We start from the raw sequence: 20,623 nt of genomic DNA on the forward strand, positions 1-20,623 counted from the left end.
TCTTGCTAATAATTTGTGCCTATTTAAGTTTCTATCTATCTATTATACTTTTTCAGATATTAGGCAAACACACAAGAAAATAGTAAAAATTGTCATTAGATGATTTCAACCATTTGACTTATTTGTAGAACTTATCTTGCTGATTCATTTTTGCTATATAAAGTTTCTCCCTATCTATAATAATTTTCAAGATAATAGTCAAAAATTTTAAAAGTTGGAAAATTCGTCATTTAAGGGCAATAACTCCTATAAAAAGTTGTCTGACAGTTTGGAAGTAAATGGACACCAGGTAGATCTCATCATTCCAAACATTTCTGCCTCTTTCAGATTTTCTCCATTTATAGCAGTTTTAAAGATAATAGACCAAACTTGCAATTTGCCCCTATGTTCTATTTTTAGCCATATTGGCCATCTTGGTTGGCAGGCAGGGTCATCAGACACATATTTTAAACTAAATACTCTAATGATAATTGTGGCCAAGTTTGGTTAAATTTGGATCAGTAGTTTCAGAGAAGAAGATTTTTATAAAAATTAAAGACAATGATAACAGACGAAGACAGACGCTGGATGCCAAGTGATCAGAAACTAGAACGGTTGTGTATAAGTTTTATAACATTTGGTTGAGACAAACTAAAATTAGAGAACGGAAACGAAAAATTCAGCAATTTTTATGTTTATAAAGGGACATAACTCAAGAATGGTAAAAGGGTCACCACCAAATTTCGTACTTAATCTGTATTATGTAGTAATAAGCATTGTGTATCAGTTTCATAACATTTGGTTGAGGCAAACTAAAGTTAGAAAACGGAAACAAATTAATTTATCAGTAGGAAGTAAAATTGAATATTGCATTGTATAAAGCATTGGTTGTAGTTGATTCAACTACCATTATGCACAAAGAACGATAACTCCAATTTTCAAAGAAGACTTTAAAATATTTTTAGAAATGAAGGGTAAAAATTGCTTTAATTTATCAGTGGAAGGCAAAATTAAGCATTGCATTGTATAAAGCATTGATTGTAGTTGATTCAACTATCATCATGGACAAAGGAAGATAACTCCAATTTTGAAAATGACTTGATATTTAGAAAAAAAAAAGAAAAATTTAACAATTTTTCCATTTGTAAAGAGCATAACTCTAGAACAGTAAAAGTGACGGCACCAAAATTCAAACTTGATCTGTATATTGTGGTAATAAGCATTGTGTATAAGTTTCATAACATTTGGTTGAGGCAAATTTAAGTTAGAGAACGGAAACGAAAAATTTTCCATTTGTAAAGGAGCATAACTCTAGAACGGAAAAAGTGACGCTACCAAAATTCAAACTTGATCTGTATTTAGTGGTAATAAGCATTGTGTATAAGTGTCATAACATTTGGTTGAAGCAAACTAAAGTTAGAGAACGGAAACCAACTTTGGGACGGACGGACGCACGGATGTACAGACGGACAAGGGTAAAACTTAATACCTCCTCCGCTATGGCTGTAGCGGAGGGGGCATAAAAATGAAAGCTTAATTTGGATTTTTTGTTTTAAAGAAATAAATATATGATGAAAAGAGAAAGGTCATTAAGCTTGATTCTTGTCTTATTTTGCCTTGAAATATCATTACCAAGGTTAAACTCAGGTTATTTCTTCTCATTAAATGAAATATTATTTAGCATAATACATGTTGTATAATTAAGACACATAATTTATGGTCAATTCTGCCAAAAAAATCTGAAGAAACTAAGATATTTAAGATATGCAATCAAAAATTTTCTGTTTTGCATTATTTTTACAGGATCAAACTTTAGATCTGTTTAGAAAGACACTTTGAGCAATCAAACCCCTTTCTTTTGTTTGAGATACTCTTTAATGATAAGTTATAATCCTAAAATATAAAGTTCCTTAGGTTTTGGTTATTTCATATTGGTTGCATCGGTGGCCAAATGGTCTAAGTAGTGAACTGCATCTACTATATCACTAGCCTGTCAACACTTATTGTGGCAGATGTGTTCAACTCCAATCTCAATTGACTAGGATTGTCAGTTTTCCTATGTAGTGGTTCTCTCTGGGCAGTCTGGCTTCCTCCACCAATAAAAAATGACCACAACAATATAGCCAATAGTGCTGAAAGTGGTGTTAAACACCAATAATCAATCCGTCAATTATATTATTATTCATGCTTGTATCAAACTTGCATTTTTATACTGTTTGTACAACAAACACATATTAGATTACTTTTTTGCATGTTATCAACACCATGAACATTATATATGATCATGATAATCAACAGGGCACTTTTTTGATCAAGATCTTGCTCTTTTTATATCAAATCACTAACTAAAGACTTCAAATTTACTTAAATAAATATAAAATTGTAATATTGTCAACTAAACCTTGTTGTCACTATCAAAGTTTGCCATCACAAACTTGGTCAAAGAAAACTTTGAACAAGACAACAAGGTCACACACACTCTTCTGTTGTCACTTTCAAAGGTTTTTATTCTCTAGTAATTGGTTGAAGAAAATCTAACTTCAATTGATTCCAAATTTCAAGTTGATAAAAAAAATCTATAAAGGTTTCAGCGGAACCCTGTGTCTCGCCTGTGATAGATGCTGTCAGTGTAAAAGTGTAATAATGACTTAAAAAATTAGTCCATTTGTCAGTAAAATATGGAAAAATAAAAATAAATATAAAAAATAAACTTTGAAAAATGTTAATGCTACCAGACACAGCAGTCCAATGTCTTGCTTCTGTGACCTAAACAATAACAGCTTTAGTTTCTAAACTTCATAATTTACATCAAGGTATAATCAATATGATGAACATGTATTCAAATACATCACCTGTTCAAAATATATATTTGACCTACCAGTTGTCATCCAACGCCCAAAATGTATTTTAAACAACTAGCTTGCATGACATTATCACATCAACCACAGAGAAAACGGTTATACATACCTTGTTTTAAAAGCTTTCATAACTTCATGAGGATTCCGTCGATCTGACCAGAAAAATAAAAGTCTATCAAATACTGGTTCAATACTAGCAACCCTGTCTTGACCCTCTGGGTAAATTCTTAGCAGGCCACCATATTTCTAAAATGTATATATACTGATAATTTGAATGAAGTTGGTAGACCAGATGACTCAGTTGAATCTTTATATTAGTTTTTGAATCATTCCAACATTTTCAATTTTGAATCTGCCTGTAGAAATGGCTGAAATAAGATCTTTAGAATTTTTACAACTGAGAGTGGAATGGTACTTGTTAAGAATATTCAATTGTCAGAATCATGGATGTAATACCTGTTTCTAAGGTTGAGGTTACAGGCATTTACATACAACTATTTTAGTTTTTCCAGGAAAAATCTTTTCTCTAGTTTATCTCCTGCATGTTAAAAGTGCATACCTGGAACTTCATAGGTAATCAATTTTTTTCTATAATACCTGTATATCTTAGCAGAGTTTAAAACATCTGATAACAGGACATAGGTTATTTTTGTACAAGCAATTGTATTAAATACATATAGTGTCAACTTAAGTTTTTATATTTTTTTTATCATTTTATTTTTATATGCAGTATAAAAAAATATGTCAATTCAGATTAAATAATAGAGAAGGAAATCATTCAAGTAAAACAGACATCTGTCATTCCTTTTAATCTCAGTTGATGTGTTATTTTACTAAATAACAATACAGATAGCATCCTTAGTTTTTACAAAATGCCATAACAGGAAAATCAATGGTTTCTTGTTGAATTCTTTCTAAGATAAAGTGTGAATTTTATCTGAGATATTAGTCAATCTCTACTTATCTAACCCAGCTATTTACCAGAACAAATTGTTATACATGTATGATAAAATAGCAGTTTACATGTTTGACCACACACCATAATGAGTTTTGTAAGGAGAGTTGCATGCTTTCTGAAGTTAGCATATTTCATTCTTCTATATAAGTTCTAGAAAGAGCAGCAACATTGTGTTGTTTAAAAAGGCTTAAAGTCAATGTCTAACCAAACTCACTCTTCATCAAGTGACAGTCAGTTTTCTTGCCCATTTGTGTCCAATCATTCTGGGACTTAAAAGAATTTGTCAATATATTTTTCCTCCAGATTTCTACATAAACAGTTACTGTTACAGTGAATGTTGGATAATTATTAAGACAATTAATGTCTAGTGCTGACAGATTTTCCCTGTCTTCTCCCAAGGTACATCATACATGTATTATGCAATAATTTTTATTTTACCACTGTGTTCTATTTTAAGTCATGCTTCTTGCTAGCAATATTTGTTGATAAATTGGAATACAATTCATAAACTAAAATCTAGAGACTCTAATGATTGTAACTTTCAAGTTCTAAATTGGTTCAGAAGTTAACAGTGGTGTCAATTTCTGAAATAAAAATGTGAATGGATAAAAATTTCCATTATTTAAAGTGCAGCAACTCCAATAAACAGACTTACAGTCAGTTGACAGTTTCCCTAGTGTGTTTTATTTGTATATCAGTTTCCCTAGTGTGTTTTATTTGTATATCAGTTTCCCTAGTGTGTTTTATTTGTATATCAGTTTCCCTAGTGTGTTTTATTTGTATATCAGTTTCCCTAGTGTGTTTTATTTGTATATCAGTTTCCCTAGTGTGTTTTATTTGTATATCAGTTTTGCCGTTCAAAGTTTTGGTCTATCTATTAAAGTTTTCAAGATGAGACAAAAATGCTTAAACTGATTTCAGTCATATTTGGTATTTTGTAGATCATGTATTGCTAAATCAGTTCTGCTGTTTACAGATAAATGACAACAGATGCTAAGTGATGACAACAGCTCAAACTTGCACTTTCAGATAAATCTATCTTTCCTACTACATGAAAGTGTATTTATTCTTAAGGATATGAAATATCTATTTTGCCAAGAAAGTACAAATTGAATAAAATGCTCTGCAGGGCGCAGCTTGATACGACCACAGAGGTCAAACCCTGAACAGTTGGGGCAAGTATGGATACAACATTGAAGCTTGATACAGCTCTGAATTTGGATTGTGATTAAATATTTGACACAGCATAGGAATCTGACACTGAATGAATGAGGTCTAAGAATTAAAAAATTTGAAATTGGACATTTACCTAACAGTGTTCCAGCTAGCATGAAATGGAGGAGCGCCGCGCCCCGCCCCCGAAATTTTGCGCCCCTCTGCCTTTTTTAAGCGCCCCTCTGCCCTTCTGATGCGCCCCTCTGTGCCCTTTTGAAAAAAGTTTAAGAAACGATCTTTTTTCCTCATGTCGTCGCCATTTTGTTGAGTTCTTTTTACTGACCCACCCCCAGTAGATTTTGACACTAAAGTCAGAGAGTGCTTTCTCAATGGATTAATTGAAAATATAACAGTTAGATTTAAGGATGCTGACACAATCGATCAGTTGGCCATTTTAGACCTTACAGGAACAGACAACATTGAAACAATGTATGGTTATACAGAGATAGAAGCTCTGGCAAATACATTTGACATGGACCCTGAAACTCTCCTTATTCAATGGCAGGACTTTATAGCTCTTGTGTCATCAGCAGAACTTACAGATCGTTCCTTACCTAGTCTGCTAGAGCTATTTCATTCACCTTGTCATAAGGATAAAAACCTATTATCTATGTACCCTCTTGTTGCAAAACTATTCAGTATTGCAATAATACAACCACTCAGTACAGCAGAGGTGGAGAGAATATTCTCTCAGGTCAAATTGATAAAGACAAGTCACAGGGCAAACTTGAAAACACAGACATTAACAAAAATATTAACTGTAAAATTAAACTGTGATGAAACTAAATTTGAGAAAATTCTTGACCAATGTGTGACAACCTTCTTCAAAAAGAAAAACAGAAGACTTGTCAATGTTGTTTAATATTTATTTGCATTTGAACTCTTCTTTGAAAAAATCTGGACTGTAGTTCTGAAAGAGAAATGAATATAGTAATGACTGTTAGTGCTCTCAGTTTGATTTTAACTTATATGTTCTAAATAAATGATTTTTAAACTTGTATATAATAGTATAGAGTATTTAACTTAGCTACATGCTTGCTAAAAATATGTCATTATGTGGTAATATTAAGTATTTGATTTTTTTCAGTGAGAACGCGCTAAAGTGCCCTTTTTTAAAAACGCGCCCCTCTATTTTCAAATCCTAGCTGGAACACTGCCTAATATGGTCCAATATCCAAAATCTAAATACATGGTTTGATTTCGGCATATCAAAGAACCTCAAGAATTAAATTTTTGATGAAATCAAACAAAGTTTAATTTTGGACTCTTTGGACATCAATGTGGACTAATTTGATAACTGTGCCCAAAATCCAATATCTAAATTCACAGTTAGATTCAGCATCAAAGAACCCAGAGAATTCAATTTTTGTTGAAATCAAAAAATGTTTTAATTTTGGACCCTGATTTGGACCAACTTGAAAACATGGCCCAAAATCAAAAATCTACATGCATGTTTAGATTCAGCATATCAAAGAACCCCAAGAATTCTCAATTTTTGTAAAAATCAAACAAAATAATTTTGGGACCCTTTGAACCTCAATGTGGACCAATTTGAAAACCAGGCCCAGAATGGAACCTTATGGTACAATTTCATAGAGATCCATACACTTATACTCAAGTTATTGTCTGGAAACCAAATATCCTTGAACGACGACAACGACAACTTCATACCATTATAAGACTGCAAAAATTTTGTGGTCGTATAAAAAATAAATGACATATCTAGAATGATTGTTTTACTTACCTTAGCCTCCCAGTTTTTATTGAGGTAATATATACATGTAATACATCTCCCATCATCATTTGGATTATCAACGTGACGTAAATACTGTGTACCATTTCCAGGATAACAAGCAACCATTGCCTTAAAAATTCAATAATGATTGAGTTATTTATGTGAAAAATTTATCAACCATGATAAAACATTTGAAAGTAAATCTTGGATGACAAAGGCAAACTTAAGGCTTCAAGGTACTTGTGTCCCTTTCAATGTAGATCTGTGATAGACTTTGTTAAATTTATTCCCAACTTGTTTACACTCTAGTCTCTAGTTGTTTTGTATCTTGAATGAGATTTGTCTCTTGTTGAAGATCAAATGTTGACCTCTATATGTCTTTTGTGTTGCCTAGTTGCTGTCTCATTGATACATACCACAAGAACTCTTTTTATTCAGAATGTTTTATCATATTTCAATAAAATGCTCTGCAGGGCGCAGCTTGATACGACTGCAGAGGTCGAACCCTGAACAGTTGGGGCAAGTATGGACACAACATTCAAGCTTGATACAGCTCTGAATTTGGATTGTGATTAAATATTTGACACAGCATAGGTTTCTGACACAGAATGAATGTGGTCTAAGAACTTAAAAATTTTAAATTGGACATTCACCTATTATGGTCCAATATCCAAAATCTAAATACATGGTTAGATTCAGCATATCAAAGAACCCCAAGAATTCAATTTTTGATGAAATCAAACAAAGTTTAATTTTGGACCCTTTTGACCTCAATGTGGACAAAGTTGATAACGGGGCCCAAAAATCAAAAATCTAAATACATGGTTAGATTCAGCATATCAAAGAACCCCATATATTCATTTTTTGTTGAAATCAAACAAAGTTTAATTTTGGACCCCGATTTGGACCAACTTGAAAACTGAAAACAGCATATCAAAGAACCCTAAAAATTCAATTTTTGTTAAAATCAAACTAAGTTTAATTTTGGACCCTTTGGACCTTAATGTAGACCAATTTCAAAACGGAACCAAAAATTAAGAATCTAAATACACGGTTAGATTCGGCATATCAAAGAACCCCAATAATTCAATTTTTGACGAAATCAAACAAAGTTAAATTTTGGACCCTTTGGACCTCAATGTGGACCAATTTAAAAACAGGGCCCAAAATCCAAAAACTTAATACACGGTTAGATTCAGCATATTAAAGAACCCCAAGAATTCAAGAATAAAACCCCATTGAAATTGATCAAGAAATAAGCAATTTATAGGAAGTATCTTCTTTTGCACAATACTGTGCAATTGAATATTTCTTGCTATTGCGCAATACTGTACAATTGACAATTTCTTGCTATTGTGCAATATTGTGCTATTGGATATTTCTTGCTATTGCGCAATACTGTGCAATTGAAGATTTCTTGCTATTGCGCAATACTGTGCAATTGAAGATTTCTTGCTATTGTGCAATACTGTGCAATTGAAAATTTCTTGCTATTGCACAATACTTATTACATACCATATCATTATTATTTGCTTTGAAATATAAATCAGAAATAACCAACTTAAAATGGAAAATTTTAAAAGAAAAAAAAAAGGAAAAAAAGAAAAAAAAAGAAAAAAAAAAATCCCCCCCCCCAATTTTTTGAACCCCCTTATGATTCATCACCCCCAAACTCAATCCCAGCCTTCCCTTTGTGGTATGGTACCTTGCAGTACAATTTCAGAGAGATCCATACACTTGAACACAAGTTATTGTCTGGAAACTAGAAAAATGCTTATTTTTGGCCCCTTTTTGGCCCCCTATTCCTAAACGTTTCGGGCAATTACCCCCAAACTCAATTCCAGCTTTCCCTTTGTGATATGGAACCTTGTAGTACAATTTCAGAAATATCCAAACACTTATACACAAGTTATTGTCATGAAACTAGAAAAATGCTTGTTTTTTGCCCCTTTTTTGGCCCCTAATTCCTAAAATTTTGAGGCAATTACCCCCAAAATCAATCCGAGCATTCCCTTTGTGATATGGAACCTTGTGGTACAATGTCAGAGAGATCCATACACTTACACACAAGTTATTGTCTGGAAGTTACAAAAATGCTTATTTTTGGCCCCTAATTCCTTAACTGTTGGTACCATAACCCCCAAAATCAATCCCAACCTTCCTTTCGTGGTATAGAACCTTATGGTAAAATTTCATGGAGATCCATTCACTTTAACTAAAGTTAGAGTGCGAAAACCAATGTGTCTTTGCACGACGCTGGACGACGACGACGACGATGACGCCAACGTCATACCAATATACGACCAAAAAATTTTTAATTTTTGCGGTCGTATAAAAAACATCATGGTTCCTTAGAAATCTAAATGGTTTAAAAAAAAGTATGAAAACTTCTTTTAAACATCAATTTAGACAAAAAAAAATTACCAGTGATGCCTGAAAACTGGTACATGTGTAATTATCATTTTCTATTCCATTATGTAATTAGGTCATAAGTATATGTATGTCACTGACAACTTGTTTTAACATATGACATATATACCTATTCATCATACCGTTATACATCAAAAGACTGCTTATTATCATCACTAATAATGCTGAAAGTGTAAAGGCATTACTACAAGTATCATATACATCTAACACCAGCAATGATCTATGAAAATTAGGTCATCAAGAACAGACGAGCCCGGTCAGAAGTACACATACATCTTAGTAAGTTGCTACACTTTGTAGCAGTGGACAATAATCAGCCACCCAAGGGAAAACAGCTTTACCTAGACTTCCAGCAAAAATTTGATCACAAAAATTGTTAATCTATTAACACATATTATTCAATGAATGCATGAATGAGATGATAATATAGACATCAATGCAACAGCAAACCAACAACACAAAGAAACTTTGGTTCAACAACATAACACTGAACCTTATTTTGTCTACTGGTACAAACAAATAGGCATGCATGTTTTTAAAAAAATAAAATTTAATACTTCTTAACACTTGATATAAATAGTTTATAACATGATTATGTCTTAAATTTTTAGTATATATATAAAGATTGTATTTAGGATGCAGTTTTGTTTTAGAAGAAACATTCAACATTTCCTTCTGTAGCAAAAACTGGCATACACCACATCAGAAGTTATGAGTAATAATTGCGCACAATAAATTACACACATATAAATATACATTTATTGCATACATTAGGCCAAAAAATTAATAACTGTACATTTAGTTTTTGTCAAAAAAATTTAAAACATTATGCAAATGTTAACTGCAAATGTACTAATTATGTTTTATAGTGGTGACATGCATTGTCAAATGACACATGAAAGTCACTTCACACAATGGCAGATAAAATTAATATGTATCATATACAAAATGTATATATTTTTGTTGAAACTAACTTAAAGTCTTAACAAAAAAATCTGTTTTTGTTTAATTATTCTATTTTCTGAAATTCATGATCAGAAACATCAGATAGTCATCATACCCATGTTCGATGGCAGCTGAGGTTCATCCTTCCATCATAATCTTAAACAAGAGTGTAAATGTACCATTACAAGTTACAACAAGCCAAGCAATGATCTACTTCTTGACATAACTTTAGTATTGATTTTTTTGTCACATTTTCTTTTATAAAAAATTTGGCAGCAATGGTTGAACTGTTTGATTGCAGATGGAATCAACAATCATAATTCTTAAATGATTTCATAAATTATCCTTTACCAAAAGTTGGAGTAATTGGTCCTACTTAAACAAATGCCCTAAAAACAGCATTTTTAAATTATATCCCCCCTCCCAATTTTCTATTTCACTTTAATTACAAATGACGGTCATACAATGTACATTGAATCTAGTGATGGTTGAGGTGACCAACCCTTATTGCTTTGTTTATAGACAACTTGCACTGTGCATTTGACATTTAAATACTTAAATGTTTTAAAAAAATCAGGGCAAGTTGAGAAATTACTTCACAAAAGGTATTTTGTCCTGAAAATGCATGAAATATTTGCCACTGGACATTAAGCAAGCAACAATCAATCACAAAAAGCAGTACTGGTATTTTTTCTTGCATATTCTTTAGAGAAATTCACTTTTAAAGCTTTCATGGCATGCAATTAAAAAATGAAAACAAAATTAACATGTTTAAACCTCAAAACATAATTCAAGATGTTGTTTGGTTATTTGTGTCTATGTGTTCTTTCATTTGTGCTAATCATACAGTTGTGTTTAAGGTAGTACAAAAAAATCAGGGCTAGTTGAGAAATTACTACACAACAAATGTGGATAGTGTCCACATGTGGACACAGATGATGTCCCCACTTGCATATCATGAACAGAAACTAAAAATTCAGCAATTTTTCCATTTGTAAACACGCATAACTCTAGAACGGTTGTGTATAAGTTTTATAACATTTGGTTGAGACAAACTAAAGTTAGAGAACGGAAATGAAAAATTCAGCAATTTTTATGTTTATATAGGAACATAACTCAAGAATGGTAAAAGTGTTGCCACCAAATTTCGTACCTAATCTGTATTATGTAGTAATAAGCATTGTGTATCAGTTTCATAACATTTGGTTGAGGCAAACTAAAGTTAGAAAACGGAAACAAAAAATTTGTACTTGATCTTAGTTTTGTGGTAATGAATATTGTGTATAGGTTTCATAATGTTTGGTTGGGGCAAACTTATGTTACAGAATGGAAACTAAAAATTTTGCAATCTTTCGATTTATAAAGGGGCATAACTCAATAATGGTTCAAGTGACACTACCCAAATTCAACTTGATCTGTGTTTTATCAGTGGAAGTTGATTCAACTATAATCATGGACAAAGGTAGATAACTCCAATTTTAATAAACTGCTTCGCTGAGCGCAGCTGGATACGCCCGCAGAGGTCCAACCCTGAACAGTTGGGTCAAAAGTGGACACAATATTCAAGCTTGATACAGGTCTGAATTTGGATTGTAATTAAATATTTGACATATTATAGGTTTCTGAATAAATATAGTCAAAGAACTTGAAATTGGTTATATGAATTGAATTTATATTCAATTAAAGATTTCTTGCTGTTGTGCAATACACTGTGCTGTTGCGCAATACTTAGTAAATTTGTTGTCAGACTATAAACAAATAAAGTTCAATTAATTCTCAATGTCATATTAGAAACTTATGAAAATGTAAAGGGAGCTTACATCAATAGATATAAACAATTCACCAAAGTTTCATGAGAATTGCTGACAGCATTTTTGAGTTATTGTCCGAAAACTGGAAAATCCCCCCTTTTTTAATGAATAAAACCCCATAACTCAGAAATGTAAAATGTAAAATTTATAAAATTCTAAATGGAGCTTACATCAATAGATATAAACAATTCACCAAAGTTTCATAAGAACTGCTGAAAGCATTTTTGATTTTTTGTCCGAAAACTGGAAAATCCCCCTTTTTTTATGAAAAAACCCTGTAACTCGAAAACGTAAAATCTATGATATATAAAAATCGAAAGGGAATTCATGTCAATAGATATAAACAATTCACCACAATTTCTTGCAAGTTGGTGAAAGCATTCTTGAGTTATTGTCCGAAAACTGGAAAATCCCCCTTTTTTTAATGAATAAAACCCCATAACTCGGAAACGTAAAATCTAAAACTTAAAAAAAACGAAAGGGAGCTCACGTCAATAGATATAAACAATTCACCAAAGTTTTATGCAAATTGGTTAAAGCATTTTTGAGTTAATGTCCGACATGTTGACGACGGACGGACAGACGGACAGACGGACGGACGGACAGACGGACAGACGGACAACGGTATACCATAATACGTCCCGTAAACGGGCGTATAAAAATTACTCGATATTAAGAAGAAAATAAAAAAAATTCCATTTATAAAGGGGCATAACTCTAGAACAGTTAAAGTGATGCCACCAAAATTCAAACTTGATCTGTGTTTTGTGGTAATAAGCATTGTGTATAAGTTTCATAACATTTGGTTGAGGCAAACTTAAGTTAGAGAACGGAAACTAAAAATTTCGCAATTTTTCCATTTATAAAGAGGCATACCTCTAGAACAGTTAAAGTGACGCCACAAAAATTCAAACTTGATCTGTGTTTTGTGGTAATAAGCATTGTGTATAAGTTTCATAACATTTGGTTGAGGCAAACTTAAGTTAGAGAACGGAAACTAAAAATTTAGCAATTTTTCCATTTATAAAGAGACATACCTCTACAACGGTTAAAGTGACGCCACAAAAATTCAAACTTGATCTGTGTTTTGTGGTGATAAGCATTGTGTATAAGTTTCATAACATTTGGTTGAGGCAAACTTAAGTTAGAGAATGGAAACTAAAAATTTAGCAATTTTTCCATTTATAAAGAGGTATACCTCTAGAACAGTTAAAGTGACGCCACAAAAATTCAAACTTGATCTGTGTTTTGTGGTAATAAGCATTGTGTATAAGTTTCATAACATTTAGTTGAGGCAAACTCAAGTTAGAGAACGGAAACCAATTTTGGGACATACGTACGTACAGATGGACAAGGGTAAAACTTAATGCCCCCACCGCTATGGCGGGGGCATAAAAAGGTTTATTGTCCTGAAAATGCATGAAATATTTGGGAAATGAAATTGCCACTGGAAATTAAGCAAGCAACAATCAATCACAAAAAGGGGATACAGGTTCTTAAGGTGAACTGTGTCATCAATAATTAAGCAAATATTTTTACTTTAAATAACATTTTTCAGCCTAGAAATACAAAGGTTTCTGCAAAAACCTTGAAGAAACTGCACAAAAACAATTAAAAAGTGACGAAACTATTCAATTTATAAAGTAATTTTATGTTTATAATTAAGTTAGATGACTTCTTTTTTGCAACAGTCATGAACAAACCTTTATTAAAACATGTATATAATTTAAAAAAACAAATTACATATCAAACCAGTCAAAGCCAGTAGAACTCTTCGGAAATGCCCAAAAAATTGCAAGGTAATATCAACATATAATAATTATTTTAGTAACCACAGTCAGTGTTACCAAAACACTACAACTGGCCATGTGAACACTAATTCAAACAGAAAAAAAAATGATACAAATTGATTACATTTTCATCACTGGTCAGGATAGAAACAACTTTGTTTAGCAAATTCAAGATTTAAATGTCACAGGAGTTTTCTTAAAAAATATGTGTAATCTTTCTTTGAAATTTCAAGGACCTGGGTTCAAAACTGTACATTCAGGATTCTACTTCGTCAAAATTATCTCCCCATTATGACACCTAATTTTTACAATCGTAAAAATGGAGCCCATTGTAGGGATGACGCGCTGTCAACTAAGCTCTTAAAAACCAATAAATTTATCCACATAGCATCATTACGATCCTTATATGCCAGTTGTATTTTAAAAGACAAGCATATCTATTGAGCATCATTTAATGTACTTTTATGCCTTTAGCAAATGTTTAGTAAACAAAACTATTGTCTGAACAGTTGTCGGGGAATTTTTGAAATTTCGAAAATATTCAAAAAATTCGAATTAAATATTTTGTGGAAGGGAAGACTAAAAATTTTCAGAGGTTGAAGACTAAAAACCTAGATAACACACACAAAAAATTAAACTTTTTTTGAATTTATGCATTTTTAAGATCCACTTGTAAAGTCTGTCTTCAAGTATTTTTAGTAAAAATTTGTTATCAAAACACACCTTCTCTGTTGTTATGACTCATTAGAAAGGTATTTCACTTGACCCATATATTTCAATTTTTGGTACTGTGAATGTTTAATGATAGTAAGTCAACCTGTAGCCTAAATATATCAAAATAATATAATCTGAAGCGAGATAATGTATCAAATATTTATGCTTTATACGTTTTCAGGACGAAATAGTCAACACAAACACACCTGAACATAATAAGGTGCACTCGACTTTCTCTTTTCGATGAAATTATTGCCCATTTTTAGGATTTTTTCAAAAAAAACTGTCGCCAGGGCAGTGATGCAAATGAGTGCTTTTCAAAGATCAATCTTTTATCTTTCTGTGGGTTTTGTTTTTCGGCAGAATTTATGCTTATGCACAAAAAAGATCCACATGTATTTGCACCTACATGTACCACAATCGACTGTTTTGTTAAATTTGTCTTTAATTTCAAAGTTTACATTTATCTTGAAGCTCCATACTATAATTTAAGTAAAAACATGTATATAAGATGCATAAAATCCTAAATCATGTACCTTCATTAAACTTTTAAAGCCCACAGAAACAGATGTAAACAATTCAAATATTCCAACTTGAGCTTTTTTACCTTCTCTAATAAAGAGTTCCATTTCTTTTGTTAAATTTCAACTAGGTATCCGCCTCTGACTGAGGAAACTCAAGAAAATACAATGTACAAAAATGTGACTCTTCAAAGTTGTTGATCATTTAACATGTTTACAAGGTGAACAAAATCACTGAAAGTTAAAAAAGAAACTTCTTTATCTGTTGAACAGGTACATTTGAATGTGGGGTTAAAATGTTTGTATAATGATAACAGTATACTTTTTATTTAATTCAAAGGTTTCAAAATTCTACATTTTTTAATGTAAAAATATCAAACACTTTGAAATATAAACCACTATGACACATGTATGATAGCAATTTTTGTTCTTGCTATATATATATAAAAATAAACAAATTGGCAATAATGGGGTCCTTGACTACTTTAACATTTTTTTTTCTATATTAAGTTCATTTGTACATGTGCATGGGCATGCAATTTGAGTTTGAACATCTCTTATTAAGTTAATATTATCCAACCAGAATTCTGAATTAAATGAAGCATCTATAATCAACAGTTGAATTAACTTGAAATTTATGTCAACTATTTTCATAAATTTGGATAATTGAAATTGAATAGTGTCGACCCTTTAAATAAATAACATCAGTGACAAAATATTTCCTCCCCTGTAAACACAGAAACCTTGATCTCTTCAATGTTTGTCTTGTTTTAGCTACATTGTAGGACGCTATTAATCATAAATTCACAAGTATCAATAAAATGAAATTGAAATAAAACAAAATTTTCATATAATGTTATCATTTCCCTCCTGAAATAGCAAAGGACTAGTATGTAGCATGCTATCAGAGCTTTGGGTAAAATTGATTTAAAATTTGTCCATGTGAATAAATTCCTGGAGTACAAACTTAAATTTATTTTTCTACTGACTGTTTACCTCTCTGGAACACACCAATTATCCCTATCTGTTTGCAGCTAGATCAGAGAAGTCCAGGAAAAAATTTCCAACAGAATTGATTAATATGCAAAGATTAACACTTTTGAAATTAAGTTACAGAGCAAATTCGAACAGACCTTATCCCGATGTATACATTGAATGTGAATAGATCGAGAAAACCGCAAATACATGTACAGAAATCAAGACGACCGTTTCTTAAAATTGTATAAAAAAGTAGTAAAACACTTTTAACAGAAAACCTACTTTATAAAAATATTTGTCTTAAATTTTTTTACTGCACAGACATGACTTTTAAAGTGTTATTTTCACGAAAAAGACAATATTTCTATATTGAAAGTTCACATGACAAGAGCAGACCGACGAAAACTTAAAATGTGAATAATAGGTATAATTTTCGGAAATTGTAACATGCTTAGGACTATGTGGAACACTACGAAAATTTTTGACCTGAAAGATTTTGTTTGTACATGTACATGATTTTTTCCAATTTTTTTTATCAATATGCAGCAAAGATTAACAGTTCTTAAATTTCAGTTTCCCAAGCTTCTAATGTAATTATCTCTGTAAATAATGAACATAAAATATGGTGTCTTTGCATATATATTTTAAATAACACATTGTAACACAGTTTAACAAATAATTTATTTGAAATTTTGATCAGTATCGTCACCAACATTGTTTAACTATTGATTTTCTCGACTCTGCACTTTTTCATAAGAGGAGAAAATTTTCTATTGTTCTCAGTCATTGGTTTAGCTACTGACATCATATCAGCAAAAAACAGCAATATCACAGAAGAAAAGAATTAGATGTGGATAAGACAACTATCCATTTAATCCTCAGGACAAAGATCTGAATAATTTGTATAGATTTGAAACCAACTTTCAACTTTGATATCAATACACAGCTATATATAGCTAGCTGCTTGTACTGAATTATACTGTCATGACAGTTTAAAACACTAACTTACTTTTTTACTTCAATCATATAGAGTTAAACTTTATAAATTTTAATTTTCATAGGACCGCAAGTGTACTGTGAATTTAAACAAAATTGAAGATACTGGCAGCATTGGATATCATGGATATGCTCAAGACAAAAAAAAGTATGATTTTTAGTTTGTTTTAACATGTTCAAACTTTAATTAATAAATCAGAATATGAAAAAATATAAAAATTTTCCCTATTTATAGCAGCCAGTTTGGTTCAGTTTTGTAAAAAATAAGCACAAAAACAATGCTGATATGTCATTGTCTTGAAAGACTGTATGTGTATACATTGAACCTTTAATTAGACTGTTAGTTATGATGGGTTGTGCATGTGCTCAGCATGGTCAGTTATTTAATATTGTGCATATATATTCAAAAAAGTCTTTCACAATACCAAGTGCTGATGAGTTTTACTCAATTTTTCTACAGTTTAAAATCACCTACATACATGATTGCAAACTGATCTGTGATCAATGGATCAAGCATTTTAGCTATACAGTTTATATAAGTATTTTTAACATATTTTCAATTTTCTATTGGCAATGATTGATAGAAATTCAGGTGTCACTGTGATTTCAAATGCTCTTATTTTTCCTTTTGGTTAATAATAAGATACATTGTACAATGAAATATTCAAAACTGAACTCTTCTTCAAAGGTACATTTTATAAGGTTTTATATTATTTTGTTATTTAATTAAACTGAGACATGTTTAAATATAATTATGATTAAATTATTATAGGCCTCAGAGTTAATAGTACATGTGCTTGTACACAGTACATAAATGTACTTACAACCTTTTGTACATGTACGTGTAAGTGTTTGGTGTTTTGTAAAGGGGCACTAGCTACGAGATATAAAAAAATCATAAAATATGATTTTTTTTGTTCAATCATTAATGAAAGTGGAATAGTGAAATAATAATTCGCTTTTAGCAGCCAGTATTGTCTAATTTTGTCAAAATAAGCAAATAGATATTGATGATAAATTATTCACTTGCAAGTGAATAATTCGACCTCATTGAATCCGTATTCATGTGAACTTCAATTTAATCCCTTAGATAGAGTTGGATAACGCATGAATTGTGTGCATGTTTGATTATTTAATGGAAAAGAATGTCAACATTGAAAGTAAACAAAGGTAATTCACTTAATTGACTGATTCGATCCTCAAAAAAATCATTCTTATACAGCATGTACAGGTAAAAATGATGATTAACATATATTTTTAATCTATAAATGAAATTAAATAGACCTAGAAGAATCCAATTGCACGAGTTGCGCTATCTATTTATATCTTTATTTATGTTTATATCCCTTATATGGGCATCGGTGGTTTTCGGGAGGTCAACTCGACAGTTAATTAGATGGCGTCTAGACTAAAATACACACAAAACGAAACATATTATCGACCCTATGCCCTGTAAATTGTTTATTTTAGATTTTTTATAATTTGGATAAATGTTTTACATTGTTATATAACAAATATGAGAATTTGAGTCAAATCAGTGAACATGAATTTGACAGCTAGTGCCCCTTTAACACAGAACATGAACATTTGCATCATGTACATTTTGTAAATCTTTGTGAACTGAATATTGAAAGGAATATAAATTTGTCACAAATGTACAAGGTATGTAATGTCATGTACAAAATGTACATGTTTGAGTAGAAATACTTGTAAAATAATAAAATTGACATTAAAATGTCAAATTTACTATTAATATTGGTAACATAAACTTATGCGCAACTTTGTATCGATCAAATTTATTGAATCCTGATTTGCTTTTGACAATATTAATTCAAAAATTTGGGCTATTGAGGAAGTATATGTGGCTTTTACATCTGCATTCTCTAAAATGGTATCTCCTTTAACAGTCTTCACGATCAACTTTTAAATCTACGGTAAAGAGGTTGGGAGCTCAATTTTTGGAAAATTTTAGTTAGATTATGTTATCCTGTAGAGATTACAGGCCTGGGTTGCTGGGCCTGTGGTTAAGCATAAAGACTACTTTTAACTTGTATGTCAGTCATGTCTACCACAGAAAAATTGACTCTGAAAAGAACCCAAATAATCAAACAAAATGAAAACGACAAAATAGTATCTACCTTTGTCCTCCCATTTACATTAACATTAGTCAATTTGCCAGCACACTTTAAAATAACAGCATCCATGGAGGATACAAGAAATCCAATGTCTTCACACCCCTCCTCACCACCATCAACCCAAGTTAATACATCTCCTCTAACATGTTTCAAATTTGAACTTCCACGTTCAGAGTTCATTAGTTGTCCTTCTGTGAATAATCCAGCTCGATGCATGTCTTGGACTTGTTCCAGAATTTCAAGTCCTTTGCCGTTTCCAAGAAAATTGTCAATAACACACACACCATAACGATTTAAGCAATTGCATGCATAGTCTGCAAGCATCTTAGTCCTGGTTTCAAGTACTGAAAAGTATGTTTTGCTTGTGTCAAACTCCTCTTCTGTTGTTGGCGGCATTTTGTCAGAACTGTTTCTCTTCTTAGAAGAGTGTCTAGCAATATTTTGTCGAACTGATTCTGATGTAAAAGGTTTTAACTCTGAAATATTTGAATGTAAGAAGTATTCCTTTGAGGAATTTTTGCCAATTTTTGGAACAGTAACTTGTTTATCTTCTTCCAAATTCAATTGTTCTAATCTGGAAACATTTCCTGCAGAATTCGAGGATCTTAATTCACTCATGGTTTTGTTTTTGTCAACAACTGTCGAACTTACATCTTCACTGTCACGTAACCCATCCACACGTGGGGAACCCTCCGGTATTGATATTTCGTTACTATTTATAGACGATTTAGTTTTTTGACCCAATTCTTGCTTTTCGTTTGTTGGTTGTTCTAGCTTTTTGCACTTCTTCTTATGATACTTCCAGTCATATTTCTGATGCTCCCTGCTACAATACCATGTTCTTTTACAACCTGCACAGATCATTAAATTATTCACTTGGCCGCAAAGTTGGCAAACGTTGCGTATGTTCCCCTTGTCACGTACACATGCAGCCATTATTTCCTATGTTTACATTCATTTGATCCAGTCCTCCATGACACAGATAGTGCTCAAGTTGTCACGGATACTAATTAATAATTAATTGTTTGTGTTATTATTCTTTAAAGATACATGATGGTCTTCACGATGAGCCTCTTGGACAATCACGACGAAATTGGTGATTTCGGTACTCAGACGGCCCTTTATTTGATCCGGCAATTTACCAAAAAACCCGAAATGTCTGTCGGTACGGACGATGCAAATGCCCCCGCCTGAAGCTGCAGCGCGTTTCAACGGTTTCGGTGCGATAGAATGTCCCCGCCTGCAGCATAATAATAATAATGATAATAATTCATTTTTTTCTGGGAATATTCATATGAAATGGAGGAATGACACTGATTACATTTGTATTTATCAAATGAGAAAAGTGGCCAAAATTGCGTTTCGTTCCCGGTTGTTCGGTCCACAAGGAAAGATAAATAAACAAAAAATTAATTCATGTTTTTTTGGGTTTTTTTTTTTCATATTTCCTGTCTATTTGTGTGACTTTATTCTTTGTTTTCTAGCATTAAATTATCAATATCCGTATACTGAAAAATCCTAGGGTCAATTAAAGGAATATTAATGCCAACGTTTATAG

At 31.7% G+C, this 20,623-nt stretch overlaps 1 protein-coding gene across 1 annotated transcript in view; it reads right to left on the reverse strand.

The window, feature by feature from the left end:
• The window catches only part of LOC127698479 (egl nine homolog 1-like), a 31,761-nt gene extending 11,584 nt beyond the window's left edge, over window positions 1-20,177 (reverse strand). The window contains exons 1-3 of the mRNA XM_052201964.1: window positions 19,069-20,177; window positions 6,755-6,874; window positions 2,947-3,083 (exon numbers count right to left, since the gene is read on the reverse strand). Coding sequence (XP_052057924.1) covers window positions 2,947-3,083; window positions 6,755-6,874; window positions 19,069-20,001 — 1,190 coding nt within the window. The 5' untranslated portion in view covers window positions 20,002-20,177. The remainder of the gene's footprint in view (window positions 1-2,946; window positions 3,084-6,754; window positions 6,875-19,068) is intronic.
• Window positions 20,178-20,623: the final 446 nt, after the last annotated feature.

The sequence above is a fragment of the Mytilus californianus genome, unplaced genomic scaffold (genome assembly GCF_021869535.1).
Source record: "Mytilus californianus isolate M0D057914Y unplaced genomic scaffold, xbMytCali1.0.p SCAF_4, whole genome shotgun sequence".
Lineage (NCBI taxonomy): Eukaryota > Metazoa > Mollusca > Bivalvia > Mytilida > Mytilidae > Mytilus > Mytilus californianus.